General features: G+C 43.7%; 1 protein-coding gene across 12 annotated transcripts in view; it reads right to left on the reverse strand.

Annotated features, from left to right (window-relative positions):
- The window catches only part of LOC110523821 (exportin-7), a 34,442-nt gene that overhangs the window by 9,951 nt on the left and 10,034 nt on the right, over positions 1–14,457 (reverse strand). For all 12 annotated transcript variants that reach the window (XM_090234826.1, XM_090234825.1, XM_090234824.1 and 9 more), the window contains 10 exons: positions 12,852–12,987; positions 9,154–9,227; positions 8,994–9,077; positions 8,842–8,902; positions 8,633–8,741; positions 8,347–8,542; positions 8,033–8,140; positions 717–799; positions 385–599; positions 123–261 (listed from right to left, as the gene is read on the reverse strand). In XM_090234826.1, coding sequence (XP_090090952.1) covers positions 123–261; positions 385–599; positions 717–799; positions 8,033–8,140; positions 8,347–8,542; positions 8,633–8,741; positions 8,842–8,902; positions 8,994–9,077; positions 9,154–9,227; positions 12,852–12,987 — 1,205 coding nt within the window. The remainder of the gene's footprint in view (positions 1–122; positions 262–384; positions 600–716; positions 800–8,032; positions 8,141–8,346; positions 8,543–8,632; positions 8,742–8,841; positions 8,903–8,993; positions 9,078–9,153; positions 9,228–12,851; positions 12,988–14,457) is intronic.

The raw sequence follows: 14,457 nt of genomic DNA on the forward strand, positions 1-14,457 counted from the left end.
AAATTACAGGCCTCTCATCTTTTTTAAGTGGGAGAACTTGCACAGTTGGTGGCTGACTAAATATTTTTTTGCCCCACTGTATACTACCCGGTGCAGTGTGTGTGTATGTGTATATATATTACCCAGTGCAGTGAGTCCCTCGGAGATAGATGACAGTATGTACATGACGACATGCGGCTCTAGAGAAGCAATGAAGTTCATGTGATCCTGAGTCAACACCTCCAACAGACTGTAGAACGACTGGCTCAACTTGGGATAGTCCTGGAGGGAGGGATGCAGACAGGAGAGCAAAGGAGAGTTGGTGCAAGTTTTGCTGGAACTGCCATTGTCAGATTGTATATTTACAATGTTCAGAGAAATAGATCACTGTATGTATGCATCTACCAGCAGGTCGCTGTGTGGTATGGACAGCAGCAGTTTGATGAAGGTTTGTAGTGCGTTGTCCAGTGCGTCATCTCCATAGAGACGGAACACCCCGAAATTGACGTAGTTCCCAGAAAGCACAGCCTTCAGCATAGAGAAGCACACACTGACACCCTTCAGCTTCACACTGTACACCTGGTCCTTAGGCACCTCCCCGATGGTCAGGATACGATTACCTGGAGAAGGGGAGAGGGAGAACCAAGGAAATGAACATAAAATTGTGTTGCTGACCAACCAAATCACAATGCTCCAGTGAACAGCAACTGTTGCAATAAGACACTTAAATGTTTTACCATAGGTGGTGATCATCTTGCTGGTTTCTCTGAACAGCAGGATTCCGTTAGGCGACGACACGTCAAACTGTAACCTCTGTGACCTGGAAACAAACAGAGTTCGGGATTCCTATTTTCCAGAAAAATCTAACAAATTTTCCATCCCAAGACTTTTCCAGATATCCCGAGATTCTAGTTCAAACCGTAAATGGTATCTAAAAGCCTATAATACCAGCAAGGGGAAAATGGACAATTATACCACTGTAAATTGAGAAATACACAGAGGAATCTAACGGTTTCTTGTTGTGTTGCAATTGAATCAACTCAAAGTTCTTTCAAAGTCATCCTACTACTTAGTTGCTGTAGCTTATAGTTTTAATGTAGGCCTATGAAGCACTGTTGGCCAAATGGTCAAATAATTGTAGGTTATTACAGCTAGTGAAAACTGTAATTTTACCATCGACAGAAAGATGTCACCCAGCTTGTATGCTCTCTCCTCTCCCCTTTAAGAGCAGCTGCCTGGCTATCAGGGAAATTGGGAAGATTGACTGTATATACAGTGCCTTGCGAAAGTATTCGGCCCCCTTGAACTTTGCGACCTTTTGCCACATTTCAGGCTTCAAACATAAAGATATAAAACTGTATTTTTTTGTGAAGAATCAACAACAAGTGGGACACAATCATGAAGTGGAACGACATTTATTGGATATTTCAAACTTTTTTAACAAATCAAAAACTGAAAAATTGGGCGTGCAAAATTATTCAGCCCCTTTACTTTCAGTGCAGCAAACTCTCTCCAGAAGTTCAGTGAGGATCTCTGAATGATCCAATGTTGACCTAAATGACTAATGATGATAAATACAATCCACCTGTGTGTAATCAAGTCTCCGTATAAATGCTGAAATTTCCAATAAATGTCGTTTCACTTCATGATTGTGTCCCACTTGTTGTTGATTCTTCACAAAAAAATACAGTTTTATATCTTTATGTTTGAAGCCTGAAATGTGGCAAAAGTTCGCAAAGTTCAAGGGGGCCAAATACTTTCGCAAGGCACTGTACTATGATAAGCGAGTTATGTAGTGACTTTGTTTAGCGCAGCATTAGATACACCATATATACACAAGAGTATGTGGACACCCCTTCAAAATTAGGGAATTCAGGTATTTCAGCCACACCCGTTGCTAACAGGTGTATAGAATTGAGCACATAGCCATGAAATCTCCATAGACAAACATTGGCAGTAGAATGACCTTACTGAAAAGCTCAGTGACTTCCAACATGGCACTGTCATAGGATGCCACCTTTCCAACAAGTTCGTCAAATCTCTGCCATGTTAGAGCTGCCCCGGTCAACTTTAAGTGCTGTTATTGTGAAGTGGAAACGTCTAGGAGCAACAGCTCAGCCGCAAAGTGGTAGGCCACACAAACTCACAGAATGGGACTGGCGAGTACTGAAGAGCGTAGCATGTGAAAATCGCCTGTCCTCGGTTGCAACCCTCACTTCAGAGTTCCAAACTATCTCAGGAAGAAACGTCAGCACAAGAACTGTCTGGAGGTTCACGAAATGGGTTTCCATGGCTGAGAACATCACTATGCGCAACGTCATGCGCCGGCCGGTGTGGTGTAAAGCTCGCCGCCATTGGACTCTGGAGCAGTGGAAATGCGTTCTCTGGAGTGATGAATCACGCTTCACCATCTAGCAGTCCGACGGACAAATCTGGGTTTGGCGGATGCCAGGAGAACGCTACCTGCCTCAATGCATAGTGCCAACTGTTAAGTTTGGTGGAGGAAGAAAAATAGCCGGGGCCTGTTTCATGGTCCGGGCTAGGGCCCTTGGTTCCAGTGACGGGAAATCTCAACGCTACAGCATACAATGACATTCTAGACGATTCTGTGCTTCCAATTTGTGGCAACAGTTTGAGGAAGGCCCTTTCCTGTTTCAACATGACAATGCCTCCATGCACAAAGCAAGGTCCATACAGAAATGGTTTATCACGATCGTTCTGGAAGAACACGACTAGCCTGCACAGAGCCCTGACCTCAACCCCATCGAACACCTTTGGGATGAATTAGAACACTTACTGCGAGCCAGGCATAATTGGCCTACATCAGTGCCCAACCTCACTAATGCTTGTGGCTGAATGGAAGCAAGTCCCCGCAGAAATGTTTCAACATCTAGTGGAAAGCCTTCCCAGAAGAGTGGAGGCTATCAAAGCAGCATAGGGGGGACCAATACCATAATAATGCCCATGATATTGGAATGAGAAGTTCGACGAGCAGGTGTCAACATACAAACAGTTGAAATCTGAATTTTACATACAGTGACGTTTTTCAACCACTCCACAAATATCTTAACTAACTATAGTTTTGGCAAGTCGGTTAAGACATCTACTTTGTGCACGACAATTTTTCCAACAATTGTTTACAGACCAATTATTTAACTGTATCACAATTCCAATGGTAAGAAGCAAACATACACTCAATTAGTATTTGGTAGCATTGCCTTTAAAATGTTTACCTTGGGTCAAACATTTCAGGTAGCTTCCACAAGTTTCCCACAATAAGATGGGTGAATTTTGGACCATTCCTCCTGACAGAGCTGGTGTAACTGAGTCAGGTTTGTCAGCCTCCTTACTCGCACAGACCTTTTCAGTTCTGCCCACAAATTTTCTATGGGATTGAGGTCAGGGCTTTGTGATGGCCACTCCAATACCTTGACTGTGTTGTCCTTAGACCATTTTGCCACAACTTTGGAAGTATGCATGGGTCATTGTCCATTTGGAAGACCCATTTGCGACCAAGCAAATGCTGATGTCTTGAGATGTTGCTTCAATATATCCACCTAATTTTCCTGCCTCACGATGCAATCTATTTTGTGAAGTGCACCAGTCCCTCCTGCAGCAAAGCACCTCCACAACATGATGCTGCCACCCCCGTGCTTCACGGTTGGGATGGTGTTCTTCGGCTTGCAAGCCTCCCCTTTTTTCCTCCCCCAAACATAACGATGGTCATTATGGCCCCACAGTTCTATTTTTGTTTCATCAGACCAGGGGACATTTCTCCAAAAAGTACGATCTTTGTCCCCATGTGCAGTTGCAAACCGTAGTCCGGCTTTTTTATGCCGGTTTTGGAGCAGTGGCTTCTTCCTTGCTGAGCGGCCTTTCAGGTTATGTCGATATAAGATTAGTTTTACTCTGGATTTGGATACTTTTGTGCTCGTTTCCTCCAGCATCTTCACAAGGTCCTTTGCTGTTGTTCTGGGATTGATTTGCACTTTGCGCACATCTCTAGGAGACAGAACACGTCTCCTTCCGGAGCGGTATGACGGCTGCGTGGTCCCATACTTTTATACTATATATTGTTTGTACAGATGAGCGTAGTACCTTCAGGCGTTTGGAAATTGCTCCCAAGGAAAAACCAGACTTGGAGGTCTTGGCTGATTCCTTTTGATTTTCCCATGACGTCAAGCAATGAGGCACTGAGTTTGAAGGTAGGCCTTAAAATACATCCACAGGTACACCTCCAATTGACTCAAATGATGTCAGTTAGCCTATCAGAAGCTTTAAAGCCATGACATAATTTTATGGAATTTTCCAAAATGTTTAAAGGCACAGTCATCTTGTAAACTTGTAGCTCCAACTCCAAAAAGTTCTGGGACACTGTGAAGTCAATGGAGAACAAGAGCACTCCCAGCTGCCCACTGCACTGAGGCTAGGTAACACGGTCACCACCGATAAATCCATGATTATCGAAAACTTCAATGAGCATTTCTCAACGGCTGGCCATGCCTTCCGCCTGGCTACTTCAACCTCGGCCAACAGCCCCGCCCCCCCCGCTGCTCCTCGCCCAAGCCTCTCCAGGTTCTCCTTTACCCAAATCCAGATAGCAGATGTTCTGAAAGAGCTGCAAAACCTAGACCCGTACAAATCAGCTGGGCTTGACAATCTGGACCCTCTATTTCTGAAACTATCCGCCACCATTGTCGCAACCCCTATTACCAGCCTGTTCAACCTCTCTTTCATATCGTCTGAGATCCCCAAGGATTGGAAAGCTGCCGCAGTCATCCCCCTCTTCAAAGGGGGAGACACCCTGGACCCAAACTGTTACAGACCTATATCCATCTTGCCCTGCCTATCTAAGGTCTTCGAAAGCCAAGTCAACAAACAGGTCACTGACCATCTCGAATCCCACTGTACCTTCTCCGCTGTGCAATCTGGTTTCCGAGCCGGTCACGGGTGCACCTCAGCCACACTCAAGGTACTAAACAATATCATAACCGCCATCGATAAAAGACAGTACTGTGCAGCCGTCTTCATCGACCTTGCCAAGGCTTTCGACTCTGTCAATCACCATATTCTTATCGGCAGACTCAGTAGCCTCGGTTTTTCGGATGACTGCCTTGCCTGGTTCACCAATTACTTTGCAGACAGAGTTCAGTGTGTCAAATCGGAGGGCATGCTGTCCGGTCCTCTGGCAGTCTCTATGGGGGTGCCACAGGGTTCAATTCTCGGGCCGACTCTTTTCTCTGTATACATCAATGATGTTGCTCTTGCTGCGGGCGATTCCCTGATCCACCTCTACGCAGACGACACCATTCTATATACTTTCGGCCCGTCATTGGACACTGTGCTATCTAACCTCCAAACAAGCTTCAATGCCATACAACACTCCTTCCGTGGCCTCCGACTGCTCTTAAACGCTAGTAAAACCAAATGCATGCTTTTCAACCACCACCCTGGATGGTTCCGACCTAGAATATGTGGACATCTATAAGTACCTAGGTGTCTGGCTAGACTGCAAACTCTCCTTCCAGACTCATATCAAACATCTCCAATCGAAAATCAAATCAAGAGTCGGCTTTCTATTCCGCAACAAAGCCTCCTTCACTCACGCCGCCAAGCTTACCCTAGTAAAACTGACTATCCTACCGATCCTCGACTTCGGCGATGTCATCTACAAAATGGCTTCCAACACTCTACTCAGCAAACTGGATGCAGTCTATCACAGTGCCATCCGTTTTGTCACTAAAGCACCTTATACCACCCACCACTGCAACTTGTATGCGCTAGTCGGCTGGCCCTCGCTACATATTCGTCGCCAGACCCACTGGCTCCAGGTCATCTACAAGTCCATGCTAGGTAAAGCTCCGCCTTATCTCAGCTCACTGGTCACGATGGCAACACCCATCCGTAGCACGCGCTCCAGCAGGTGTATCTCACTGATCATCCCTAAAGCCAACACCTCTCATTTGGCCGCCTTTCGTTCCAGTACTCTGCTGCCTGTGACTGGAACGAATTGCAAAAATCGCTGAAGTTGGAGACTTTTATCTCCCTCACCAACTTCAAACATCAGCTATCTGAGCAGCTAACCGATCGCTGCAGCTGTACATAGTCTATTGGTAAATAGCCCACCCATTTTCACCTACCTCATCCCCATACTGTTTTTATTTATTTATTTTTCTGCTCTTTTGCACACCAATATCTCTACCTGTACATGACCATCTGATCATTTATCACTCCAGTGTTAATCTGCAAAATTGTAATTATTCGCCTACCTCATGCCTTTTGCACACATTGTATATAGACTCCCCCTTTGTTTTCTACTGTGTTATTGACTTGTTAATTGTTTACTCCATGTGTAACTCTGTGTTGTCTGCTCATACTGCTATGCTTTATCTTGGCCAGGTCGCAGTTGCAAATGAGAACTTGTTCTCAACTAGCCTACCTGGTTAAATAAAGGTGAAAAAAAATAAATAAAAAAAAATAAATAAAAATTCTGACCCACTGGAATTAGTGAATAGTGAATTATCACTTATATTATAAGTGAATTATAAGTGAAATAAACTGTCTGTAAACAATTGTTGGAAAAATTACTTGTGTCATGCACAAAGTAGATGTCCTAACCGACTTGCCAAAACTATTGTTTGTTAACAAGAAATTTGTGGAGTGGTTGAAAAATGGGTTTTAATGACGCCAACCTAAGTGTATGTAAACTTCCGACTTCAACTGTATGTTCACTGTGACAGACAAGCAAACAGCGTCAAATAGTAGTGTTGGGTTCTGAAAAAAAAAAAAAGATGTCCCTGAGGGAGAGAGGGGAATGTATAACGTTTACATTCTGTCCGTATGCATTATTGTTAGCCAGAAGGGACCATATGGTAGGAAGAGACACATTCTGGGAAGAGTCAACATGACAGCCGTGAGTAGGAATGAGTGAGCACTTTGGGGCAGAGGTCAGGTCAGCTGAAGTGAGGAAGAACAGATATCATTAAGGTTCTATCTAGCAACAGAGATGCATTGGCTATTCAGATGTGTAGGAGGAGATTCAGCATAGGAAAAAGGGTAAAAAAAATAAAGGTTTCTTTTTTTTTGTAACTTTAATTTAACTAGGCCAGTCAGTTATTAAGAACAAATTCTTATTTTCAATGACGGCCTCGGAACAGTGGGTTAACTGCCTGTTCAGGGGCAGAACAACAGATGTTTACCTTTCAGCTTGGGGATTTTTACCTATCAGCTCGAGGATTCGATATTGCAACCTTTCGGTGACTTGTCCAACGCTCTAACCACTAGGCTACATGCCTCCCCATATGAGTGCTTGTGTGAATATGTTTGTCTTTTGCAGCTGTATTGACCCAATGGGTGAACAAACTTGGTTTAAGCTTTACTAATCACCCGTGAGTTTTAATAGGTTCATTTAGAACCTAACAGTACTAATAGCATAAAATCAGCACCATGGACAGCTTTCGGTCAATTCCCAGTAAATCTGACCCATCGCTTTTGTTAGTGTAACATGGAACATTTTTGCGAATGTCTATTTCCTTGAGCGCTTTTGCAGACAATGTATTAGGCGTTTTGTTAGCAGCCGCTGTTTATATTTTGGTGCAACCAGCGTTGCACTACACTGAAACCGGCGTTGAAGATGGAATCCGCAGTAGGTAAAACAGCCCCACTTCCCCCCTTATGGCCGTTATTGTTTTGCTGACGAAGCAGAGTTGGGGAGAGTCGCGCATGAAAAAGAAAGTGCAGTACACCGCTGTTCTATTGCACATGCAATGATGTCAGAGGGGAATAAACAGTGTTCGTTGTCTACAGAAACCTCATTGTCATTACACAAACGGACATCGCAGTTTCACCATTAAGAATTCCAGCTTTTAACCCCAACACAGGGTTAGAGGTCGAGGGAGAAGTGTCAGGGTTCTGGTAGCATTGCATATTTTGTATTTCCACATTAGTGCGACATCGAAAATTGTACATATTTGTTCCAGTTGCCAAAAACAATTTCCCTTCGGGAAAAAAAAATAAAAAAATCAGGGCTAGAAGTGTGTGCATGTTTGTGTACCTGTTGTGGACGAGCTCAGCCATGAGCTTTAGGACAGGAGTGGTGCATGCTGGTACGTGGTACCAGAGTTCTATTGCTCTCTGCAGAATGGGCATGTAGGCTGGGTAGCTGGTGGAGGGGTTAAGGACAAAACTGTCAACCAATCACATCTCCGCTGCTACAGTGATTCCCTATTCTGCGACAGACTGTCTTATTTCTTCTAGACAACGCATTCCTAACATTCTGTAACCTTGCAACCTCCTACACCCTGGTCAGTAAAGGTCAGGGGTTACAGGTCAGAGGGTGTATAGAGGTCTGGGGGCAGTGAAGGATACATCCAGTCGAAGAGCATCATGAAGCTGGTCTTGGCGTTGAAGGCAAAGGCGATACCTCTCAGGTCTCTGACCAGCCCCACCAACGTCCTCTTGGCCTCCTGCTCGTTGAACGTGTTGGTGCTGAACATCTGAGCAACTGCTTCAAACGCTGCCGTCAGGGGCAGCATGAACTGTTCAAACTGGTCCTCATCCTCACCTACACACACACACGAAAAGGTGAAAGAATGAAAAGTTATCCAAATAAGAAATATTACTGATAATTGTGTAGATAGGCGTGTGTGTCTACCTAGGTCGACCATCAGCAGACGTCCCAGCGCGGTGTAGAATGTGGTGCGGCATCTCATGTCGCTGAGGTTTGATTGGTTGTTCACACCCAGGAAGGAGAAGTGCTCGCTCTGACATAGGAGAAAAGCAAAAGGCATTGCCGAAAAATAACTGGATCAAAAGGCATAAATTGAGTTTCAGGCGGTTAGGGGTCGGGGTCAGGGTTCTTACTGTGTGGTTGTTCAGCATGAACTGAACAGCGCTGAGTTTCACCAACTTCCTCACACTGCTGTATGTACACACACACCGTCAAGGAGACAACACAGGAGCTGGAATATAACAGAAAACGAAACCCCACCCCTTTTCACACACACGGTAAAGGATATCCTATGGAAAGGTCGTTGAGTAACTGAAGCGTCTTGGAGGTGATCGGTTCACACTGGCCCCAGTACTTCAGATTGGTGATGCTGCAATCACAAATGGTAATCAATCAATCGTTACTTCATAGTACCAGTACTAGTACCAATACCACAGTAAACTCACATTTTTCCGATGAAGACGCTCAGTACCATGGTCTCATCATTTAGCCCCAGAACCTCTGACAGCCGCCGGTACAGCTGGGACACACACAGACACACGTCATTAACCATTGGAACACCCCCTAGAGAGAGAGCAGCTACACAGCTAAAGTAGGAGAGAACTAGGATATAATCATCTGCTAGCAGCGTGACACCAGCCATACATCTCCACAGGGTTGAAGACAACACACACCCATCAACTCTGCTCTCATCTCCCCAGCATGGCCGTACATTCCACCACAGCTCGGAGGTATATTAGTGTGTGTGAGCAAAATGCCCTTTGTGAACAAACATGCGCACTTCACCCCCCCCCCTTTACTGGCTCTGAATTTGCTGATAGTAAACTACTTTATTTAAGAAAAGTGTACTATTAATGAGAACGTGCATACGGAAAGTATTCAGACCCCTTCTCCACAATTTGTTACATTAAATCCATTTTAGAATAAGGCCGTCAATCTACACACAATACCCCATAATGACAAAGCAAAAAAACAGGTTGACATTTTTGCTAATGTATATCAAATAAAACAATAATATTACATTTTCATAAGTATTCAGACCCTTAGTTGAAGCACCTTCGGCAGTGATTACAGCCTCGAGTCTTCTTGGGTACTTTTTAAAAATGTATTTGACCTTTATTTAACTAGGCAAGTCAGTTAAGAACAAATTCTTATTTTCAATGACGGCCTTGTTCAGGGGCAGAACGACAGATTTTTACCTTGTCAGCTCGGGGATTCGATCCAGCAACCTTTCGGTTACTTGTCCAACGCTCTAACCACTAGGCTACCTGATGCTACAAGCTCAGCACACCTGTATTTGGGGAGTTTCTCCAATTCTTCTCTGCAGATCCTCGTAAGTGCTGTCAAGTTGGATGGGGAGGGTAGCTGCACAGCTATTTTCAGGTCTCTCCAGAGATGTTCGATCAGGTTCAAGTCTGGGCTCTGGCTGGGCCACTCGAGATTCAGAGACTTGTCCGGAAGCAGGTTTTCATCAAGGATGTCTCTGTACTTTGCGCCGTTCATTTTTCCCTTGATCCTGACTAGTCTTCCAGTCCCTGAACAACATCCCCGCAGCATAATGCTGCCACGTTTCACCGTAGGGATGGTGGCAGGTTTCCTCCAGATGTGACGCTTGGCATTCAGGCCAAAGAGTTCAATCTTGGTTTCATTCATTCTCATAGTCAGAGTTCTTTAGATTCCTTTTAGAAAACTCCAAGCGGGCTGTCATGTGCCTTTTACTGAGGAGTGGATTCCGTCTGGCCACTCTACCATAAAGGCCTGATTAGTGGAGTGCTGCAGAGACGGTTGTCCTTCTAGAAGGTTCTCCCATCTCCACAGAGGAACTCTGAAGCTCTGTCAGAGTGACGGGTTCTTTGTCACCTCCCTGACCAAGGCCCTTCTCCCTCGATTGCTCAGTTTGGCAGGACAGACTGCTTTAGGAAGAGGTGGTTCCAAACTTCTTCCATTTAACTATGATGGAGGCCAGTGTTCTTGAAGACCTTCAATGCTGCAGACATTTTTTGGTACCATTCCCCACATCTGTGCCTTGACACAATCCTGTCTCGGAGCTCTATGGACTATTAATTTGACCTCATGGCTTGGTTTTTGCTCTGACATGCACTGTCAACTGTGGGACCTTATATAGACAGGTGTGCCTTTCCAAATCATGTCCAATCAATTGGATTTTACACAGGTGGACTCCAATCAAGTTGTAGTAACATCTCAAGAATGATGGAAACAGGATGCACCTGAGCTCAATTTCCAGTCTCATAGTAAAAGTTCTTAAGATTTATGTAAATAAGGTATTTCTGTTTTGTCATTATGGGGTAGTGTGTAGATTGATGAGGAAAATGTTTTTATTTAATCAATTTTAGAAACGTAACAAAATGTAGAAAAGGGAAAGGGGTCTGAATACTTTCCGAATGCACTGTATGTGGTTTTCCAACCTAGCTATCTTAAGATGAAATCTCTAAATAAGTCGCTAAATGTTTAAAATGTCAAATGAAAATGTGAGGTAGTGTGTGTGTGGTAGAGTGTTAAATTGAGCAGAGCTGAGGGTGATTTGCCTAAGTAGCGGGAGGGAGGGGGGATTAGAGTGAAGGGTATTATAGAGGGGTATGTATGTATCATCTGCTGGTCTTTATTGTTCTTTAATCTGACAGGTCAGACTCACACATACACAACTTGAAATATCAGACATTCCAGAGCCCTCATCATACAAATTATTCTCGAACTCCCCTGCCTCCACCCCACCTCCATTGGGCTCTCTCTGGCTAGCCATGTTAGCAGTAACACTGACCATGTCACTAGGAAGGGGTAGGAGAGGATTACTATAACACCAAACAGACATGTAGCGCGGGGGGGGGGCTGCTCTCTCTACTGTCGCCACTTATCTGGGCTGTTCACATTTTGCAGCCTCTGCCCAGCACAAAGAAAACGCAGTCAAGTCAGCCCAAGTTGTATTGTAGAAAGGCTGTGTCTGCTCTAACATACCCACAGACAATGGAGTCTGGGACAAAAGAGCTGCTAGTTAAAATATAACACATAACTCTCACTAGTAACAGTCTAAGAGAGGGAGGGAGAGAGAGAGAGAGAAAGAGGGAGGGAAAGGGAGAGAGATTAACAGAGTTAGTCAGACATTTAATAGGATAGGATAAACTGTATTGTCTAGGCTTGGGCACTATCCAGATTTTCATATCGTCCTTCTCTCATCCCGGGATTTATGGTATTACTGGCATAGCACACTATGCTAAATAGCATTGTCCTTGGTGCTAAAAACGCAAGAAAAGTCCATTGGGCATCCATTACCAGAATGCTAACAAATTTAGCACAAACAAATAGCGAAATCACAGATGCTGTTAGCTAAATGCTAACAAGCGAAAACGAACATAAAATAATTGCAAAGACAGGAAAATCCAGCCTATAAAGTTATACAATAGTGGCCAGTAGCTACCAAATATCATTTTTGGTGAGTGTGGCCATTTACAAGAGAAATTGTGTAAATGAACAAAGGGGATGCAGCATGTGTACACGGAGCAGATGGGAGAACAGAGGGGATTTTTTTAAAATATTCATTTATTTAAAAAAATTAAGTAAAATCGCTAGTAAGAAGCAAAGGAAAACAAAATGATAGCTGTACAGACAACTCATCCAGAGCTCTAACTCTGGCAGAAATCCATTACAAAATATCTGATGGCAAACACTTAGTAGTTTCATACACGTTTAACTTCACCTTATGTGCGCTGTACAGATACAGACTCGCCAATAGATACAGAACGCCATCAGCTCGCTTTCTCCCATTGTGCTATTTACTGTACTAACACGTGACTGGCTCAACTGTTTCCCGGGGAACTACGGTAAGCTTCATAATATGACAGGCGAAATGAAGAACGCAATCGGCTTAATCTCCAAACGTATTGCACAAGTTGACTGAAGGTATTCACTTAAAAAGTAGCTACAACTATTCAAGTGTATTGAAAAACTGCAAAGAAAAACCATCCTGTGGCTTTTTCCAAACACCCTGGTATACGGTATACCGCTCAAGCCTAGCATTGTCCTTGGTGGGGGAAATTGTCCTAGACACAACATTGCTGTGGATCATCTCAACATTAGATCACGTTTCAGGTCTGAAGTATAACAGTGTGTGTGTGGTAACAGTACTTACCTTGGAGGACTTTTGCACCTGGTCTCCGATGTAGATTTTCCTGAACTGTTCGAAGAAGCTGAGCATGGCCAACTCCAACCGCTCGTTACCCGCCTGGGCCAGCCGCGAGTCTGTTAGGTTCATCAGCTGGAGCACCCTGAGACGACACACACACACACTGATCAATTCATCTGCTGCAGCATCCATAGCAGGGCTGTCCCAGACAACAACAAATCTTCGACCGAGAGCGGTCCTGTTCTTTCCACTGATCGAAATGTTTCTTTCCATTTATTGACAGACACACCCCCTATGTGTTTGAATAAAAACTACATATGCAATGAGCTTGTCCGACGCTTTAAGCACGCCGTTTGATCATTACGACACAGATGACTCAAAAGAGCCCGATGGTCACACTTTTAAAAAAATGACAGTGAGTGCCTGTGTGACTGGCGCACGTTGTCTCGCTCTCCTCCCTACTGCAGCGAAAAGGTACCACAGCAACTGTTTATTGCGCTGTCCGTGCTGATGCTGCACCATCATTACAGCCATTTAGTTGTTTTACTTGTTTCTAACTGAAAAGTTTTGGTCACCGAAATCCCTAAATTGTTTAGGAAAAACATTCCCTATTCCCTCAACCCTTGCTCTCGTACGTGAAACATGTAAGCATCGTATCCAACCAATATGGCCTGACCTATAATCACATAAACACTGGTAATAAACTCAGAACACTGCTGTTAGATTACAATATAATTTTTTCTGACCATTTAGAAGTGTAAACAAAGTGTCCGTTCTAACCAAAAAATATATTTATAAAGCCTTTATTACAGCAGACTAAACACTGCTGCATGCATTCGTGAATTGCGGTTTATTTATTGCTTAGGCTAATTATTCAACGCTCCCCCCGGAATTTAATTTTAAAACTAAAATGCTTGATTGCATTTCAAAAGACTGAATGTCTCGTACGGTGTGTGATGGCATGAACAAATGAATGATTGATACAGTAGTCTATATATTGAAATATAGGCCTAAGTTAATTACATTATTAAGTCTAAACAGGACACGCTCTTCAGCTTCCAGTTTGATGGTGGTTATACAAGGCTACGATACAAAGCCTATTAATGATAATCACATTACTTATTATAACGATGATCATAATAGCAATATGAAGGGGATCAAGAAAAAGGAGGGTATAGGAGCGACAGCTGCGTGCGTATTATGTGACAAACAGGTGCTGTTAGATTACAATATAATTGTTATGCCTGTTTGAAATGGTGTAAACAAAACTAAATAAAGTATCAGTAATACCAGTCTATTCTAATGAAAAATAAAGTGTGAAGCCTTTATTAAAGCAATGAAAAGCGTAAATAAAAACAGCTGAATCTGTGAAATTGCTTTACCCAACATTTTGTCGTTGCATGAGGCTTGGTGCACACGGAATCAGTAAGCTATTAAGCACATTTAACAGTTAGGCTATTGATTATAGACCCAATTTTCTTAGACAATTAGGCAAGGGCTGTTTCCTCGTCTGCTGCCTCCGCCACAATGTCCTCAATCCCCATATATTATGCACATAGCAACATAGGGAAAAGAGCCAATTCTACAGCGCACTATAGACAATGTTTCAGAA

The sequence above is a fragment of the Oncorhynchus mykiss genome, chromosome 5 (assembly GCF_057628025.1).
Source record: "Oncorhynchus mykiss isolate SJ-2025 chromosome 5, ASM5762802v1, whole genome shotgun sequence".
NCBI classification, from domain to species: domain Eukaryota; kingdom Metazoa; phylum Chordata; class Actinopteri; order Salmoniformes; family Salmonidae; genus Oncorhynchus; species Oncorhynchus mykiss.